The sequence below is a fragment of the Sarcophilus harrisii genome, chromosome 1, assembly GCF_902635505.1.
Source record: "Sarcophilus harrisii chromosome 1, mSarHar1.11, whole genome shotgun sequence".
NCBI lineage: Eukaryota > Metazoa > Chordata > Mammalia > Dasyuromorphia > Dasyuridae > Sarcophilus > Sarcophilus harrisii.
Genome location: NC_045426.1, coordinates 83436351 through 83455808, shown reverse-complemented (window position 1 = coordinate 83455808; position 19458 = coordinate 83436351). Strand labels below are relative to the sequence as shown.

The 19458-nt window shown below is 55.4% G+C and overlaps 1 protein-coding gene across 1 annotated transcript in view; it reads left to right on the top strand.

Annotated features, from left to right (window-relative positions):
* GNAI2 (G protein subunit alpha i2) overlaps positions 1-19458 on the top strand; it is an 81716-nt gene that overhangs the window by 42082 nt on the left and 20176 nt on the right. Inside the window, exons 2-4 of the mRNA XM_031958936.1 lie at positions 16906-16948; positions 17466-17607; positions 18633-18793. Coding sequence (XP_031814796.1) covers positions 16906-16948; positions 17466-17607; positions 18633-18793 — 346 coding nt within the window. The remainder of the gene's footprint in view (positions 1-16905; positions 16949-17465; positions 17608-18632; positions 18794-19458) is intronic.

Sequence of the window (19458 nt, the reverse complement as noted above, 5' to 3'; positions counted from 1 at the left end):
AGGCCAGGGGGAAGGGAGAGAGAGATGATTGAAGGAGGACTTCTTCCCCATTTGTCAAGGCTTATCCTTACTTTCCTGACTCAGTGGGGGTGGTTCCCTGCCTGGGAAAACCTGGCTGCTTCTGCCCCTCTGTTCTGGTCCTTCTCTCTGTCCTTCTCCATGGCCAGTGACTCTGGGTGGTAAAGGCTATTCCATAACTTAAGGCGAGTTTCCTCCCAACTCTTAGCAGAAAAAGACTGAGGCTCTTTTGTGGGAGAAGATAGTAATTTTTCAGCCTGGCAGTGGGGTGGCGGGATGGCCGCAGCTCCACCAACTCCCTTCAGCATTCTGCAAGAGTGACTCTAGTAGTCCCATTTTACAGGTGAAGAAACTCAAGCCCCAGAGAGGGGAATGGCACCTATGACAGAGCCTCCTAACTTTTAAGTACTTTCCATTTTACCTCCTGGTCTTCAAGCCTAGGGGGCACTAGGATAGGAAACTAGGAGGAAGGATGATTTCACTTCAGATGGGGCTCAACCTGTTAGGCTTCTGAGCTTCCTTAGCTCAGATTGTGTGATTCTCTGGCTGTGTAATAGGCCAGTTTCCCATGCCCTCCTCAGCCCTGAGGGAGATCTGAGGTGATAATTAGTACCGGTGAGCTGGTCCGAATGGCCCAGAACCAGGGAGGCTGCCCTCCAGGACCCGCTCCTTGGCTTCCCAGCAGCTCTGTCCCCTGGTTCCTCAGACCCATCCTTGCTCTGAGCTCTTCCTTTTAAGCTGAAGAGCTAGGGCTGAGGCTGGAGCCAAGCAGAGCAGGATGGTAACTATCGGGTTAATTTATTCTGTCACTGGAGGGAGGCAGGTAGAGAGCAAGAGTGGGGACCAGATGCAGTAATGAAGAGCAGTCTTGTGGTAATTACCGTTCCCAGAGCCAGGCTCAGCAGATGCTCCTGTTTTTACAGCTCTCAAGAAACCATCACCTCTGGCTAATGGGCTTTGCCAGAGCTAGGAAGAAGTGGCAGCTTGCAGTTGGGAAGGCCTGGAAGCAGCCTACCACTTCAGGGGCCCCAGGGAATATTGTTCAGGACTCCTCTTCTTTGTGGGGAAGCGTCCATCTGTCACAGTCTCACCCCAGGATTTCTGGCTGCTGAGTGTCGACCCCTTGGCTAGGAATGGAGTACCTGACAGAGCCATCGGGGTCCTCTAGCTGAAGTGGGCCCTACCCAAGCATCTCCTGTTCTTCTCTAGGCAAGAAGGAAAGCAGGTGGTAATCTAGGAACCCCCTCCACAGCCAGGAATCCCCAGCCAACAGTGTCTACGCCCGGGGGCGGGGAATGCCTATAAGGTGGCCAGTCTGGCTGTGTCTGGTGAGGCTAGCCGGCCTGGAGCCGTGGCCTCCAAGGGGAGGAATCAAGAGACCCTACCTGTGAACCTGAGAACATGCCCTCAACCCTCTGAGTCTCAGTTTCCTGCCTCTAGAATTGGGTGGGGCTGACTTTAGATCATCTCCAAGCTCAAATTCTGTGATCCTGAGCAATCCTATTATGAAACTTGGTAATCTTCTGATGTATTTATACCAGCTTTCACTTGACCAGAAGGTTGAATTAATTAGAGCATCCCTATGATCCCAGGATTATAGCTTTAGAATTAGACAAGACTTTAGAGGCTATCCAGTCCAGTCTCTTTTTACCGATGAGGAAGCTGAGACCCAGTAACTACTCCCAGGTCACAGAGGCAGAACCAGTCTGAACCCAAGGCTTCTGACTCAAAATTCAGTGTTTTCTGCACCCTGCAGGAGCCCCTAGCTTTCTAATTGGCTCAGGCAGCGGAATGGGGAAGCTTGATAGGATTCCTCAGCCTGACTCCTTGCGGCCCGACGCTGAGTAAAAAAGCTCTTTGTCCTGAGGAGGAGCTGACTTTGGCCTGCTGTGGGCCCTGCTGCCTGGGCCCTGGGAGCCAGATCTTGGTAGTTACCATTGACTCAGGAGACCTGCCTTGCCCTTGTCCAGAAGGGACCCAGAGGAAAGCTGTGGCTGCCGGCCTGGTCTTTGTGCATCTGCCCAGAGCCACGGCAAGGTATGACTTGCTGATTTCCCTCAATGAGAGAGACGGATCAGCTCCTGCTCAGCTGGGCCAGGAGTTGGGGCTGAGCCCCCTTCCCATCGGAATTCAGGAACCCACAGACATTAAGGTCTGGTTCTGTAGTACTCAATGGGTTAGGGGAGCCTTCGGAGCCAGGAACTCACAGAGATAAAAGCATAATCCTTCTTGGAAAGACCCCATCACTGGTAAAGATTTCTCAGTTTGGAACTCCTGGCCTTTTGCTTAATTCAGATCAAGAAATTTTAATTTAGTTAATATTGCCTTCATGCAAGGCTCTGGGAATTAAATGAGAAATGAGTATAGCTCATTGAGAGTTTACACTCAGTGAGGGCAAAAAGGGAGAAGCCTGCAGACCAGAAGCAGGCTGGCATTTACTCTGTTGCTTTTTGTGTAATGTTGGGCAAAGCACCGAACTTTGGTGGCCCTTCTGTGTAAGATGGGAAGATGGTGTGATAACGAGATAAAGTCTTATCTGTAAGACCGCAAGAACAGTGATACTGGGAAGAGGGAAATGAGCAAGGCTAAAGACTGTTCAGTCAGGGGCAGAGGGTGACCTTGGAGTCAAGCCTCAGTTTCCTATCCTAGAGACAGGCCCTATTCATCTTTCTTTAGGGAGCCTTCTGGTGCCCCTATTTCCCATCCTTCCCCAGCTGCCTACTGGTCTGACTGTGGTTGTTTGGGCCGTTGGTGACTGAAGCTGGAGGGGAAGGAGCATCCTCCAAGGGCGTTGTCTTCACCTGCGGCTCTAGGTTTGCCTGCCTGTAGATCATGCTGCCCCTGGCAGGACTGCTTGTGCTCTTGCACTGGGCCCAGCCTGCACCCTGATGCCTTCTGCCCAGGTTATCCCTACCACCATTGCATTTCCTAGGCTTATTCTCACCCCGGTTCCAGGACTATGGCAGTCGGTCTGGCCCTCGGCTCTGCCTTAGCTTGTGAGTTATGTCAGCTTTCATTCACACAACGAACTGCCCGGCTTTCAGCCCGGTGGCATTCTGGGGACCCCAGCTGGTCCTGGTCTAACAGAGCCTTAACTTGACATGAACTAGTGCATCCGTGACCTGGGGATCATTATACCTGCCCCATGTCTCCTAAGAATGCCAGGAAGGGAAAAGTCTCCGAGCTCATCAGAGAAAGTGAGTTCTCTGAGATCCTCCTTCTGCATCTCCCGGGAGCCTTTCTGATCCATTCCCAGCTATGAGCCCGGGCTTGAGAGTTCTGGCTAGGAGAGTTTCTTTTTGCCGCTGAAAAAATGTGTTCGAATTTATGAGGAAGATAAAGCAAATTATCTCCTGGCTTTTCCATTCAGGATGGGGGGAAAGTGCATCCGTGAGAAATCACAGCTCCTGCTTCGCTGTGCCCTCTGTTGAACAGCTAAGCAATCAGTGGGTTCATCATTGATTGGAGTTCAACCATTAATTACTTCTCCCCAACCACCCCCATAGCCCATTGAAACAAGCTGTGGAGAGAGGAGTCTGGGGGGGGCCTGGACAGCCAGGTAGGCTTCCTGCGCACTGTGAACAAATGGCCCGTTCCTGAATCTGGGCCAGGGCTAATGGCAGGAGTGAAGGGTTCTGAGGGCAACTGGTGAGCTGAACTTGGGTGTGGCTGTTCTCTGGAGTTCCTGTTCCAGGGGGATTTGCATCCCCCCCCCCCCCGAGATGGGGGAATGTGCACGAGCTGATAGACTTCAAACTCCGGCCATTCTCCAGGAAATGGCTCAGCGGCCAGCCAAGACAGCCCCTCCTTGCAACCTCATCCCTGGTGCAGCACTGTCTCCCTGGGACATCATTTACCATCTCCATGACCCTAGGCCACATCATTCAAACTCAGTTTCCTCATCTGGAAAATGGGGTAAATAAAAACTGCACCACCTCTTGTGGGACATAGTGAGGGAGGTGCCTTGTGACCCTTAAAAGCACCGATGTTATCAGTGTTCCTGATCTCAATCAACTGGACTGCTAGGCAGCGTTCCTGGGACTGGGGAATGCTCCCGGGGGCTGTGGCGGGGCTCTCACAGGAACACTCTCCCAAGGTTCAGGGCCCGAGAGCTGCCATCTGCAAATGGAGGGTCCAAGTGTGAGGGAGTGACTGGGCTGGGGAGCAGGGGGCGAGGGAAGGCGTGCCATATCTCTGAAGGGGATGCTCTGGGGCGCGAGCATGGGGAGTGGGGGGCCAGCTTGCCTGGAAGCCCATCTCCCCTCCATGGTAGCCGGGGAATGGAAGGACGCAGAGCCCGACTGGCATCCATAATTAAAGAGTGTGTCCCAGAGCTGGAAGATGTTACCTACGAGTTCTATGGCAGGGAGACAGACAGACACCAGTCTGTTTCATCTGTGCGGGAAGAGCCTGGGGCAGGGGAAGGGCAGGGAGACGGCCCTGAGAGAGCTGGAGGACTTGGGGCCAGAGGGGATCTTACCCAGGCTGGTTTTACACAGGGGACACCACAGCCCTGGGCCTCCAACACCTTGCCACAGTCACACAGGAAACAGGCTTGCAAGGGAGGCCTGAACTCCCCACTGCGCCCTTGGCTAAGTGGAACGCCCGCCCGTGTGCTCTTGGCATTTCTGGCGTTCATAGAACACCTGCCTGGCCCTGGGACTTCTCAAGTCTGTGCCTTGTCCTGAGTCTGGAACCCCCCGAGGGTAACAGCCTGCTCTTGCTCTCCTGTCTCCCCCTCAGGAAAGGGCCTCCTGCCCTCGGGCCCCAGAAAACCTGTGCTCCTGCCTGGCCAAAGTCCTGGCACGCCCCCAGGGCCGGAGAGGGGAAGGAGCCCTGGAGGTGGCCTGGGAAGGCTGGGCTGCGCTGCGGGAGACAGCGTGGGGGGCAGTGGCGGGGAAACAAAGAGATCTCCACCAGTCCCAGAGGGCCAGCCCAAGCCGTCCTCACGGGTGCGGCCGTTAGCCCCAGGCCTGGCATAGTGCCGGACAGGGGATGCTGAGCCCGTTTTTGCCTCTAACTAGATCCCTCATCTCCTGCCCACAGTCGGTTGGAGGCTCTGAACGTCTTTCTGTGTCCCTGGCTCCCCATCTCTGCCCTCCCCCTTTCTGGGGCAGCGAGCCTTGTGCTCCTCCCTCCCCCAGCTCAGCCTTTCTGGAAGCCAGGCTGTCCGCAAGAATGTGGCCTGCCTCGTGGTTTGGCCATGTGGCAGGCTCCTCTCCCAGGCCCGGGCCGGAGGCCAGCATTAGGCATGAAGCTGAGATTTAGTGGCCTGGGGATATAGTCAGCGACCCCTTCTGCCTCTCTGCCAGGACAAACAGGGGTGGGGGTCTGGGGCTGGAAAGCCGTGGGAGAGTCCAGTTTCCCCCCATCCTCTGAAATGAGGGGAAGTTTGACTTCTTCAGAGCTCCTTCCGCAGCATCTAGATGGGCTGGGGTCAGCCTCACCGGAGGCAGCCCCCTCCTTCTGCCTCCCAATCTTGGAGACCCATGGAGTCTCTCCCAGCTGGCTCGCCAGCTCTCTCCCCAGCCCCCCTTGTATTCTCTTGTGCTCCTGGGTGGGCAAGGCTAGGGCCCTGACCTTGGCCTCCCGCCCCTTGGAGCCTACTTGGGGACAAACCAGTAGGAATTGGCCAAGTACACCTCTTTCCTCCATAGATTTGCAAAATCTCAGAGCACCCAGCCCCACACTGGGCCTGGGCAGTTTCCCAGCAGTCATCATCGTACTCTGCTTGGAGATATCTGTGCAGTGAGTTATCTCCCCTTCTTGCCTGGAGCTGGAGTAGCCATTCCTTTTCAGGATGATTTACGATTAGGAAGATTTTCTTTAGAGTAAGACAAAATCTGACCCTAGAACTCCCCCCATCCTCCCATCTCTGTCCCCCTGCACCTAGCCTTGCCCTTTGTGGCCGAGCTGAGTAAGACAGATCCCACTTTTCCTGTTTCAAGTGCTTGAAGATAACAATTGTGTTCTTTTCCTTTCTCCCCATCCCCACTCCCCCCCCCCCAAAGACCTCTTTTCTCCGAGCTCCTTATTGATGAATGACTGGACTTTCTAAACTCATGTGTTCCCCTCCACTCACATCTCAAACACAGCAATAGTTAGGAACAACCACAGAACCTCCCCTGGATTCCCAGAAACCCAAATTAGCTGCATTTAAAGGGCCACTGTTTGGCCCCAAGGGCTTCGGGAGTCTTAAACCGCTCCCCACCTACTCTCCTGTCCCCACGTGGGGGCCACGTGGCAATTCCTGAGGCCAGCCCCCAGAGAACACAGGAGGGCAGCGAGAGTCAGGCGGGGTCAGTCAGGCTCTACCGAAGCTGAGGCCCCGAGTGGGGGCAGGCAGTCGGGGCCACTTCCCTACCCTGGTAACAGCCACTGCCAGATCATCTAAGAGTTCCAGTTGGCTTTGCCCTGGGGGCTTCCTCATCCTAGGAACCCCTGGGTCAGCTCCCTCCCTGGGGGTAGGGTTGGCAGTGGGCACCTTCCACAGCACTCTGATGGCCGGATCAGTGGAAGGGCAGGTGGGAATATCTAACTTCTCTGACCCCCATGAATCACTCCTGACAACTTTTAAAATATTAAATGTGAAAGAAATGTTAACAGGCTTATAATGAAGCCATCAAACAGCAAGCTTTTCATAAAAAGAAAAACAAAAGCCACTGCAATCTGACATCAGGGACTATTGGTGTGAGACCAGAGTTTGTTAAACATCACGATGGTGAGGAAAGGCTCCTGCGTCCCAAGAGCTGCCACACAGTTGGCTCTCTGAGATGCTCCTGGTGCTGGGGAGGCCTTGAGCGGTTCCTGCCGAAGATGGGAGAAGTTTGGCCCTTTGCAGTTGGAAGAGACTTAGAAAGTTCTCGAGTCCAGCTGGTGACTGAGTAATAATAAATCATATTTCGATAACAATTCAGTTTATGACAGCCAGATGTGGTAGGTAATGCAGGGAGAGATGGGGGTCATAGAGGGTCACTGATTTCCCCTGGGGCACACAGCTCATAACCAGCCGAGCCAGGATCCCAGACCTTGGATCTCAGTTTCCCCATTTGTATAATGAGGGGAATTGGGCTCGGACGCCCCCAAAGTCTCAGCTCTGGATCTTGGGATTCCGTACCCGCCTCACTTTAAAACAGGAAACTTTCACAGTTCATCTTCCACTTGAACACTCTTAACTGCCAGGGATCTCATGACTTGCACTGCCCATTTTCCCATTTTAGAGCAGCTTCCCTTGTTGGGAGGCCTTCGTACATTCAGCCAGAATCCGCTTCCCTCTAGCTTCTCTCCCCACGAAGCCCCCACCCCCTCCCTATCCCCCCCAGGGCCGAACAGAGTGAGGCTGCCCCTTTAGCCCCATGAGGTACTTGCTCATGGCCCCAGAGAGTCTTCTCTGGGATAAACCTCCTCAATTCCTCACAATCCCTCACATGATGTGTCTCAAGATGACCTCGGGGTCCTTTGCAGCTGAGGAAGTCTCTGATCTGGGTACATGATCTCCCTAGCTGGCCTTATCTACGCTGCCCGCCCTGCAGCACACAGCCGGATCCTCCTGGGTCCCTGGTGGAGGCTGGCTGCGTCAGCTCCGGGGCCCTCTGCAGTGCATTCTTCCCTGCTGACTTTTTCTTCAGCAAAATGAATACTTGTGTTTTGACGACAGGTTAATTTTAGCATAATCCTTCGCTTTTCTCCTCCTGCCTCCCCCTCTAAATGTCTCTTCCCCAAGGCATGTGACTCAGCAGCCCTATCATTAGACGTTGGGAGTCCATTTTTCTGCAAGAGGGAAGCTGGGTGTAAACAGGGGCCTGCTGCGGCTCTCTGACCTCGGTGAGACGGCCCAGCCTGCGACTTGGGCCTGATGGCCGGTGGGCGCTCTGTGCCGCTTCCCAGCTGGGAACCGGGGGTGTTCGGCCACATTGGGACCCATTCTCTCCCAAGAAGGGGATCTGTGGGGTAGAAGGAGTACTCGTGCACATTGAGAGGCTTGAGATTGGATCTCTGTTCTGTTTCTATATAAAAGCCAGCCATTTGTCTTAATCTCTTGGGGCCTCAGCAAAAATGAGGGGTTTGTACCGGATAAAGCCAAGGTCTCCTGCTCTAAATCCTGTAGACTCTGTGGCCTCCTTCTGCACCCCTCTGCTGGCCAGCCCCCCGTCCCGCGTCCCTGGGGAGCCCAGCTTCTGATAAGTCCCTCCTATCTCCCCCACTTGGAACCCCAGCTAGACCTTGGGGTAGAGACCCCTAGAGAGCTCCAGGGAATGCGCCCCCTTCCATCCCTCTGTCCCTCCCTTCCAGTCTGAGCCATCACCTCTCCCTTCCACTCTCCTGGAACCGTTGTCCCAGGCTCCCAGTAGGGCTTCCTCCCTTCGTTTTTCCTGACACCCCACATCCCTCCCTTCCTAGTCCTGCCAGACTCTTCTTCCTTAGGCACACACAGATCTAGTTTTGTCCCTCCCACTCAAAACCGTTCATGGCTTCCTGTTGTCTGCCAAGAGCAAAGTCCGCTCGCAGGCATTCCAGTCTCCATACTCACAGATGTGTGTGCCCCCTTTGCAGTGGGCTCCTTACCTGTCACACCTGCCACCTCCCCAGGAAGCCTCCCCGGGCCCTGTAGCTCCGCAGGCTCTTGGTCTGGGCCTCTCCCCCCTGCACGCGCATGAATGAGGGTTATGGGTGTTTGTATCTGGACAGCCGGCCTTTCACCATCCAAATTTCCCATGGTGGGCAGGCAGATGGCCCAGGGGATGGAGCACTGAACCTGGAGTCTGGAAGCGACCTTGGCTGGGCAACTCTGGGCAAATCAATTAAGCTTTATGCCTCAGTTTGTGCAAAATGGAGACAGAGCCCCTACTTCCCAGGGCTGTTGGGGATTAAATGAGACAGTATTGTAAAGTGCTTAGCACACTATGTGGCATATATTTGGTACTTAACAAATTTCCTCCCCCTTTTCCTGTTCCTTATTTCTCCCGGTGCCCAGTGTTACACTCGACACACAAAAAAATGTTGTATGTATATAAGCGGAATGAGGAGCCCTGAATCATGCTGCTGAATGATGGCCAGCCCTGTGCCTGAGCTGTCCTGCTGCTGACTCTGGTTCTTCCAGGGCACCCCCCGAGTCACCCCCCCCCCTTCTAGAACACGCTGGTTTGGATCTGTCTCGCCACCGCCACCATGAGAGAATAGCGTCTCGGGCCCAGGGAGCCGGCCCACCTGCTGGCACCTCAGCCCCGTGCGATGGCACCCACCTGGGAGAGACTCATTAAGCCTAATTATCACCACTAGGCTCTTTGCCACAGGCCTGGGGGAGCGGAGCCTGTCCCGGGCTCCCCGGCCCCAGCAGCTGTTGCTGGCCCTGGGGGGAGAAGGGTGTGCTGGTACCGAGGAGGATCAGATGAGACGGCGCAAATCTTTACCATTCACAAAGCACTTTACATACATCAGCTCATTTGTTAATAAGCTACCCCTGTCGTCCGTAAGTACTTTTTTAGTTTACAAAGCACTTTCCTGTCTATTCTAGCGGTGCAGTAGAGATTAACCATATCTCTATGGTACGATCTGGGGGACTCATTTAGCCTCGGGGGTATGGTTTCATTCTTCCCTCTGCTGTGAGAATTGGAGGGGGGATCGGATTTGAATCCCAGTTCTGGCACTTAGTAACCCTCTGACCTTGGAAAATGGGACACCTTACTCTTTTTGATACATGGCCTCTGTTTGCTGTGTCTGGCCCATGCCCGGAGGATAAATAGATCACTAGACTGGAGTGAAGGCCCCAAGGCCTGGATTCTGCTCCCACTTTTGGCGGGGGATCTGTTTGGGAATGAATTGGCTGTAAAAATCTGAGGCATCCCTTTAAACATGCATGCTCGGCTTGGCTACTCCCAGTCCTATGGGTCTGCTGTTCCGTATCCGGCTGGGGGCTGGGATAGCGATTTCCTGAGGATCTGTGTGTCCCTGCTCGGGGACCCCCAAGCCAGAAGGGGACAGGAAGGGTGGGCCAGAAAGAGCTGTGTACCTTGGCGAGGTCTCCGGGCCTGTGGCTGGCGTCAGCCTCTCCAGGAGGACAAGCTGGGGGCTTCCTCTCCCCCTTTCGGAAGGGAGGGAAGCACTGGGTGGGTGACGGGGTGTTTGGGTGACAGTGTGGGTTTATTGTGCCTCTAGGATAAAATTGAAGGAGAAGCAAAGCGTGGTTGAATTGATGGATTGAAAGGCGTTGTCTCTGTCAAGGAAGGTTGAAGTGAGGTTGTGTTGAAGGGAGTTCAGCCTGCAAGGTTGGGCTAAAGATCATTACCTCAGGCAGGCGGACTTGAGGGCAGTTTGAGCTTAGGGGATCCTCCTCAGAGCCCAGAGCAAGACTGTCAGTGGTGTTTGACTTTAGGACCAAGCTGCTTTATTTCAGGACAGACACCAGGCCCTGCCTGAATGACCCCACTGTGAGCAACTCGTATGGGCCGAGGTTTGTGGGAGGCCAGTGGAGAAAGAGAAGTCTCAAGCCCCTGGCAATTTAGCAAACGTTCATTAGGTTCCAGGTCCTGGGCCGGTGCCGGAAAACTGAAATAGCCCCGTTGTCTCAAACGCTCCATCTGCCCTTGAGAAGTGTGGTGGAAGGGGATCCATGCACAAGTGTGATACGAGAAATAATGTTATAGAAGGTCAAGGCAGGTGGCAAAGGGGACAGAGTGTTAGGCACTCTGCCAGCACAGGTCAGGGAGCTCTGAGTTCCAGTCCAGTCTCTTGACTTTTATTAGCTGTGTGACTGGGCTCCTCTGTTCCCTCAGTTTCCTCATCTATAAAATGGGGATGATATTAGCACCTACCTCCCAGAGCTGTCATGAAGATCACTTAGCACATGTTAAGTATGTACATGTTAAGTAGCAGCAGCAATAAACTGTTAAGAGAAATTTGAGGAGGGGATGGATTGCTCTCCTTCCTGGGAAGAATGCTTTGTGCAAGAGGTAGCATCTACACTGAAGGAAAGAATGAGTTTCAGCAAATGGGGATGGGAAGGGGAGGTGGGAGCCCAAGTGGGAGGCAGGTAGCTGGGGTTGGACTTGTGAATTGCGGAGATCACGTGTGCATCCTTGGGAAGTGGGGAGTGGAAGCCAGGAGCCCATTTCATGTCATTATAACAGTCCTGGGACAGCGACCCCTTCCTTCTTGCAAATTGCTCTGGAGATAAGAATCGAGGGAACTTGGCGAGAGTGAGAGTACTTGCAGGTGTTTGAAGAAGTGAATGTGACTGGGGATTCTGGTCATTATTAAGTCCTTAACCCCCTTTGAGAAGTCGTTGAAATGTGATAAGCCGGCACTTCCAGAGCTCAGCTCCAGCCTTTCTCCTCCCCAGTCACTTCTGAAGGGCCTCTTGGGCAGAGGGCAGGTCACTTACTGGGAGTATCAGGTAGCTCGCGATCGGTGCCGCAGGAGAGCCAGGGAAACAGCACAGCAGGGGCTCAGAGACAGGGGAGCCGGGCACGGAGTGGCTGCTGGGGCTGGGAGGGCCCTTAAAAGCCATGGAGTCCACCCCCCTCCTCTGCAGATAAGACAGACCAGAAAGAGCTTCTTGGGGAGGGGACATTTGATCCGGCCTGAGGGTTGGGATAGAATATTAACAAGGGAGCCTATTTCCTGGTTAACTGGAGATGTGTCTGAGGGACAGCAGCTGGCCCTATTTAGCTGCCCCAGAAGCTCTGGCAGCCTGTGAAGATCTGAAGTGCCAAGGATGGCTCTGTGCCTCCAAGCCCACCTCCCCGGGGCAGGCCCACAGGTGTCAGCAGGAAATAGAGGGCCGAATGCCCTGGAATCAGAAGGGCCCGGCTTCAGGCCTGGCCTTGGGTGCTTTATCCACCCTCAGTCACTGGGGTAACTGTCCTGCACCTCAGTTTTCTCGTCTGTGAAAGAGGGAGCTGGGTGTCCTGGCCCCAGACTGATGGCCCTCTCTGGTCCCATGTCAGCCCACCTCTTTTGTTCACTGCCGTCCCTGTTAGATTGGAAGCTCCTGGAGGGCAGGTCCTGCCTTTTGTCTCTGTGTATCCCCAGCACTTGGCCCATTGCCCTACTAGAAGGCCTAGAATGGGCCGCTTGGTGGTTGCCCCAGTATGCAGCCCCATACAAACCAGGATGAATCTGCCGCAGAGTCTGGGTGGGCTTCCCGGACCATGTGATTTCAGGAATCCAGCCATTGAAATAGGCAGCCCCCCTGCTGAGACCCACAGCCTGTCGCCACTATCCCATGCCCCCTTGCCAGGGCAGCTCAATCCTACCTCGCCCTCTCTGGCTCTCTGGACCTGGCTAGGATCTGGGAGCTGGTTTGTGTGTCCCCATCAGCGCCCTCTCCCCAGATGGCCTTAGGCCTTCCTGAAGGGGCCCCCAGTCTGCCTACTCCCAGGCCAGACTGTGCCTGTGGGAGCAAGCGCGGTCGGTGGGGGAGCGGTGAGGAAGAGACTTCCCCCCGAACCACCTCGGGCCTCGGGTTACTCCCTCACTGGTTACAGAGGGCTTTGGACTGGACGATGCACAAGGTTCCTTCCAGGCCTAAATGACACAGCGTGAATGTTCCCGATTCCATGTCTGTGCTGGGATTCTTCGCTTCTCTGCCCCACCCTAGCCCTCCCTACTTCAAGATACAATTATCTAGGCAGTGCCATTTCTGAAAAGCTCTGGTTTCTTGCCTTCCTGGCAGCTCTCCCTGCCCTCCACCCTTGGACAGCCACAGAATCTCAGGATTTTTCATGGGAAGGACTGTGGATCTCCCTCTGCAGAGATACCTCCTAATCAGGAAACTGAGGCAGGGGAGAAGCCCTTCCCCAGACGCCGCAGGTCACAAGCACCAGAACTAGGATCCAGAGTGGGCTCTTGACCCCAGATTCAATGACCTCCCATGGTCCTACTCCCTGGGCTTCCTTCCTCCCAGCCAGCCACTCCTTGGAATTCATTGGGATTATCATTGCCCGGAGCAGAGTCTGACTTTCTGAAAAAAAGAAAAGAAAGGCAGATGACAGGAGGCTTGTGGCTCTCCCCACCCCTGCTAAGTCAGAGGGAAACCAGAAGACCTTGGCTAGTTGGGAAGGAGGGCCCTTAGCACTTAATTAAATTTTGTTTGCAAACGTTTTACAAGCGTTTTACTGCATCCTCCAGAGTGAGACTCTGACTGCTGCGGATGGCAGAAGTTCAGTTCCCAGCCCCCACCGCACCTGGCCGGGGGGATGCTCAGAGGGCAGCTTGTGCCTGAGCTCAGATTTCTAGCAGGGCCGGGGCTGGGCTGCCAACCCCCCTTGGGGACTCAGTCACTCAGGGTCTCTTCAAAACCAGCAAAAGAAAAGCAGCCACACTACAGTGGGAAAACGGGGTTTGGGATCTGAAGACCCAGGTTTGACTGTCAGCTCTACACACCATACTGTATGTAGACTATGTTCAGGTGATTTAATCTGTCTGGGCCTCAGTTTCCCTATCTGTCAAATTGACATAAACGTTCTTTTGCTAACCGCCTATTGTATACGAGTTACCTACACAGATGGTCCATTGGCCTGCTGACCTCCTGTGAGAGTAAAGACAAGACAAGTCCCGCAGGAGGGCCAGGTCTCTCAGCTCCAGAACTAGTTAATTTTGCTCAGAAGCAAGAACGTCGAATCCTCCGGCCCTGCCCTGCCGGCCGAACAGCATGACATACTTGGAGTGGCAGATGCCCGTTTGATAGCTTTTTTGTGTTCTCCGCTTTGTGCTTGTGGTAGATCCCAGGGGGCACCTGGCTCCCCACTGCCCGCCTTCAGAAAGACTGGTCTGTAATTGCTCCAGTCCCGAGGAGAAGCTGTGACTGGCAGCGGAGGAGGGGAAGGGGGCACCCTCAGGTGGAGGGAACAGAGTCTCAGGTCTCACCTCTGGTTAGAAATAGGGAAGGTCCGGTGCGTAGAAGGCCTGAAACAGAATCATCTCTCACTTCTGCCGTCCCAGAGCCAGCTAGGTGCAGATGGCTCCCACAAAGGGGTCTGGGTCCCCACAGGAACAGAACGACCTTCCCACCTGCCGTCTGGCTCTCTGGGGTAGCAAGTGGAAGAAGCCAGTCTCCTTGAAAGCTCAAAATGGGCAGAAGCCGTTGACCCGAGCCATAAAGGCCGGTATTAATCCATGGGGGAGAGGGGAGGGGCGGGGTGAGGAGCTCCAGACCGTGTACCCCAGTGCTTTATTTTGCGATCTCAGAACAAATCTCAGAGACTTCCCTGCCACATTGGATGCCCCTTGGTATCTGCAAGACCTGCTCCTCGGCAGCTGGAAGTAGCCTTGGGACCAGACTTGGTCTTCTGCCAGCGCCAGCTAGAAAATGTAGAAGTTGGTTAGTGGCGAGGTCCCAGACGTGAAATCTGTAGATTCGGCTACAAGTCACTTAACTCGTCAGTGCCTCAGTTTCTTCATCTGTAAATGGGCTTTGTACTTGCATGGCCCGCCTCCCAAGAATGTGAGAGAAACATCTTCTAAAACTTGTAGCATCAGAGAAATGAGACATTATTTTTACTATTGAGGGGCTTAGATTCCCCACAGGCCTGAGACCCAAAGAAAACCGAATCTCTTTTCTGGATCTTGAAGAGAGGGCAGGAGCCAAGGGCTCAAGAAGGGCTCCCAGTCCCCCAGGGGCCTTCCTGGGGGCAGGAGGTGGAAGCCAGGAGGAGGCCGCAGAGAGGAATGAACAGTGTGGATCATCAGAGCTGGGAGCAATCTCAGGGGACAGAATGGAGGCTCTTAGTCTTTGTGTCATGGCCCCCGTTGGCGGGCTAGGGAAGCCTCCATCCCCTTTTTCAGAACTGTGGAGAATCCCAAAGAACATTCAGCGTCCCAGCTTGGGACCTCAGGCAAGCCCTAGTGTAGGATGCCGGGGCTCCTAGGAGGGACTTGAGAGAACTGTCTCATGTGTGTGAAATTCACACTAGCCCAGACCCCGATATGGAAAATCTGAAAGCGCCCCGCATTTGGAGTCGGGGGCTCTGGATTCAAATTCTGGCGTTAGTCCTTCTCTGACCCTGTAGCTCGGCTGTAAATTTGGAGGGATTAGACTTGGCGACCCTGAGGTCTCTCCTGTGGCTCAGAGATTGTTCCCCCCCCGCCTTTTCCTGCCCTTCAGTTAAGGAAGTGCCCCTGGCCTGGTGAGTGGGATGAAGAGTGAGCTGCTCTTCCACCAGTCCTTGGGACAACAGGAGTTCCTCCTGTGGGTCTGGGAGGCTCAGAGCTCTGGGGAAGTCCCAGGGAGGAGGGAGTTGCCTTTGTTGTCCCAGTTTTAGTACAAAGGGAGGGGAGGCTGGTCCCAGGCCACCCAGGAAGCTGGGGATGCTCTGCCTTGCGCCTGCTCGGGTGATCCCCAGGCTGGGCTGAAGGGGCTCCTGGAAGGAAGCTGAGAGACTGGGAAAGGCCTGCCGATGGGTCCTCCTCCCCGGGAACCTCAGAGGCCCGAAGACCATCCTCACCCTCTCGACTAGGGGAAATGGAGGCGGAAGCCAGGCCGGCTGGGCCACACCTCGGCTCCGAGTTCCTGCCATTGTGCTCGGGGAAGTTGGGGGGCAGAGCCGGGCCTGGTGCACTCCAGGTCTGGGCGTGGGCCCCTGCTGAGGAGAGCAATGTCTCCCCTGGGTGCCGCGGCCTCCATCACTGGCTCAGAGCCCACCAAGCTTTGCTGGGCGCCTCTGAGTGCAGGACACCGGGCTGAGGGGGGGGGGGGGCAGTGAGATCCTAGGCTCTGGCATGGAATCATAGATCAAATGCTGTGACAAACCTTGGGAGCCCATTTTACAGAGGGGGAAATTGAGGTATGAACACACATAATTGTAATACAAAGCAAAATGTGATGGATCAGGAAGGCGGTCTGGATGGGGGAAGTGGGGACCTGGAAGGGGCAGCATGACAGGGGAAAGAGCACAGCACCCCTCTCCAGCTGCCTGCCACCTCCAGGACTGGGGGGCGGGGCTCCTTCCATCTCGCTCCACTTCCCTTTTCTGCTCCATGAAAATCGAATGGCTTGGACTGTGACCTCCGCAGCCCTGCCAGTTCTGATCATTGTGGCTCACGTGCAGGCCGGCCCCGAAGGCCTGGCCCAGTCGGTGGGCACTTTGTAGCAGTGCTCTGGGCCGGAGGACGCGGGGAGGCGGGCCTTGAAGGGCATCAGAGACTTAGCAAGGAGAGTTTTGGTGGGAGGTAAATCAGATGGGAAAAGAAACTGCTGAAAATGTGGGAAGGAAAAAAAAGAAAATGTGGGATGAAAGAACAGCCTGGATGCTGTAGAAATTCATGGCTTCCTACGTCATCCTCTTCTGCTCTCTGTAGAGGCAGACGTGCTGATGTTGGTCATAAGATTTTTTTCTTTAAAGAAAGCACAGGCCGCGCCAAAGGAGCGACGAGTGGTCCGGGTTGGGCAGGATGTACGTTAAGGCACCTGCAGTTCTGTCCCCGATGGGCCCTCCGCTGGGGCAGGGTGCAGCCCTTCTCTCGGGGATGGGCCGGCTCCCCGGAAATGATTTGTATTCCGGGGGGAAGCGACGATCCAGTGCCGAACATCCGACTTTGAGCCTTCCTGAGCCTGCTCCGAGGCCTTCTCTTAGACAGGAACACACAGAGTGATGATACAGTCAACTCCCATGGCCACGTTCCCGCTTGGGACTCTCCCTGCCTCCAGGCCGGGCTGGGCTGTCCCCACGGAGGGGATTATGGGAGGGAGGGCAAGGCTGGGGCCTGGGCCAGGGTGATCCGTGCAAGACTAGCAGCCCCTGCTCACAGGCCTCAGCCCCTGGGAAGGGGTGAAAGCCACCCAAGCGCAGCCCTCCCTGTAGCGTCAGAGCAGCCCGGCCACCTCCCGGACCCCAGCTGGCTGTCGGCCTCATTCTGCCTCTTCACCAACCTCTTCTCCTTTGTTTCTAGGTGCCGGAGAGTCCGGGAAGAGCACAATTGTCAAACAGATGAAGTAAGTGACTGTTCAGGGAGGTGCAGAGTGGGAGGTGGGAGGAGGCACATGTTGGATATGGGGCCTGGGCCCCTCGGCCCCCTGGGACTACTCAGACCAAGATCCTTGGTCAGACCGAGCGGTGGGCCAGGCTCTTGCTAACTTGGGCAGGTCATCTGTAAATGATTGGATAAAATGAGAGATTTGGGTGAAACAGCTTCTCCTTCTCCTTGCTAGGACCCCGCACTCCCCATGAGGCTCAGGGTGTAATACAGACAGACCTGTGAGAAATGGCTCCTCGGGCTGAATCTCCTTAGTCTCATTCATATGTTGGCATCTGGCCTGGCCTGGGCTGGCAGGGGCAGCGCCAAGGAAGGCAGGCAGCCCGGCCTTCTCTCTGGGGTGTACCTAGAACAGGCAGTGGCCGTGCAGAGCAAGAAGGGGGGTGGGATTGGGCGGAGGGGCAGAATTGGGGGGGAGGGCGGGGGGGGGCAGGTCCAGCCCAGAGGCAGAAGTCTGACTTTCCCCTCCCCTGCAGGATCATCCATGAGGACGGTTACTCAGAGGAGGAGTGCCGGCAGTACAAGGCTGTGGTCTACAGCAACACCATCCAGTCCATCATGGCCATTATCAAGGCCATGGGCAACCTGCAGATTGACTTTGGGGACCCTTCGAGAGCGGTACGTCCTCCTGCCCCATTTCCCCCCTGGGTGGCTGCAGGCTGTGTTACACCAGAGGCCAGCTCCTTGTCTGCAGGGCAGGGCCTGAGCCCAGGGAGCACTCCCTGCCCATGTCCGTACTTGGAGGGTCGGGAGTGAGTGCAGTAGGGGGCTCGGCCCTGGGCCCAGCCTTTGGGAGTGAGTGTGGGCGGGGGCTCAGCCCGGACCCAGCCTTCCTGCCCTTCCCGGTGCCTCCATGCCACCTCTCCTTTCAGAATGAGAGAGATCAGAGCTTCTGTGGGAGGAACTGGGGATGTTTAGCCTGAGAAGCCTAGACTGGGTGGGTGGGGGGCGGGGAATGATAGCTAGCTGTTTGCAGGTATTTGAAGGGCTGTCAGTACAGGGAAGATAAGACTCCTTCTTCTTGGCCCCAGAGGGCAGAGCGGGAGCTGGGGGTGGAGGTGGCGGCTTCAGATTCAGTCTGGAAAGGGCTACCTGAGAGGAGAGCCAGCCCTCCTTGGAGCGGGCTGTGTTAGCGGGGGCTTTCCCCAATGCTGGAAGGCCACAAGCCCCGGCTCCGATGACTCTGGTCAATTCTAGTGATCCTATGGAGGAGCTTCAGAGGGAGCACAACCTCAGTGGCTAGAGTTCCTTACTGAGCTGGAAAGTCTGTGCCATTGCACAGATAGAGAAACCGAGGTCCAGAGAAATGAAAGGAGTTCCTCAGGTCCCCTGCGGCTGGCAGGAGTGAGGAAACCGGCCCCCGTGTCTCTGCCACTTTAGTTCATGGTGTCTCCTCCCCCCATGAGGGAGGGGGAGGCCCCTGTGTTATGGGCCCCATCTGATAGAGAGGAGAACTGAGGGCCACAGCAGGGAAGTCACCGCCAGGTCTTCTGGCTCCAAGCTTAGCCGAATCCCTGCCCGCGTCTCCCAGCTCTCTCCCAGGGGGGTCTTAAATCACCGCCCTGAGAAAGGGAGGAAAGTCCAAGGTAGGGACGCTCTGGCCCTGCCACCAGGAGGCCCCCTGACTGTGCTCCTGCCCCCAGGACGACGCCCGCCAGCTGTTTGCCCTGTCCTGCACTGCAGAGGAGCAGGGCATCATGCCCGATGACCTGGCCAGCGTGATCCGGAGACTGTGGTCAGATGATGGCGTGCAGGCCTGCTTTGGCCGCTCCCGGGAGTACCAACTCAACGACTCGGCGGCCTAGTGAGTACTTCGGCGCTGCTGGCGAGGGCCGGGCCGTGGGCCCCAGAGACTCATGGGACGTCTGTCCCAGAGGGCATCTCAGGCTGGGCCTGGCCAGGGTGGGGGAGCACATGGGGGAGAGAGTTTCTGAGCTCACATCCTCAAGGACTCTGACCACCTTGCTCTCTGCCTGTCTCTGTCTCTGTTTCTCTTTCTCTCCCTCTCTCTCTCTTGCTTTCACTTTCTCTCACTCTCGCTTTCCTTCTCCCTCTCCTCTCCCTCTTTCTCTCTGTCTCTGTCTCTCTCTTTCCCTCTCTGTCTCTCCCTCTTTCTCTGTCTCTGTCTCTCCCTCCCTCTTTCCTTCCTTCTCTCCCTTTCTCTCTGTGTCTCACACACACACACACGCATGCACAGACCCTTTCATTCCTGGGAGGAAGGGGATGGGACCCAGAGGATCTAGGCAGACCAGCTCCCCCCCCTCCCTCCACTCACACTTCCTGGAGTTCTGTTGTGTGGAGGGTCTTGAACCCCATGTGTAGGAGAGGTTGGAGGCTAAAACACAGCTCCTAACTAGGCTCATAGAATCCAAACAAAATCTCAAGGGATAAGACAGACACAGAAAATTATGCAGAGTCAAATGTAATCAGTACCATTTTTTAAAAAGGGACAAATGAGGTCATGTGACC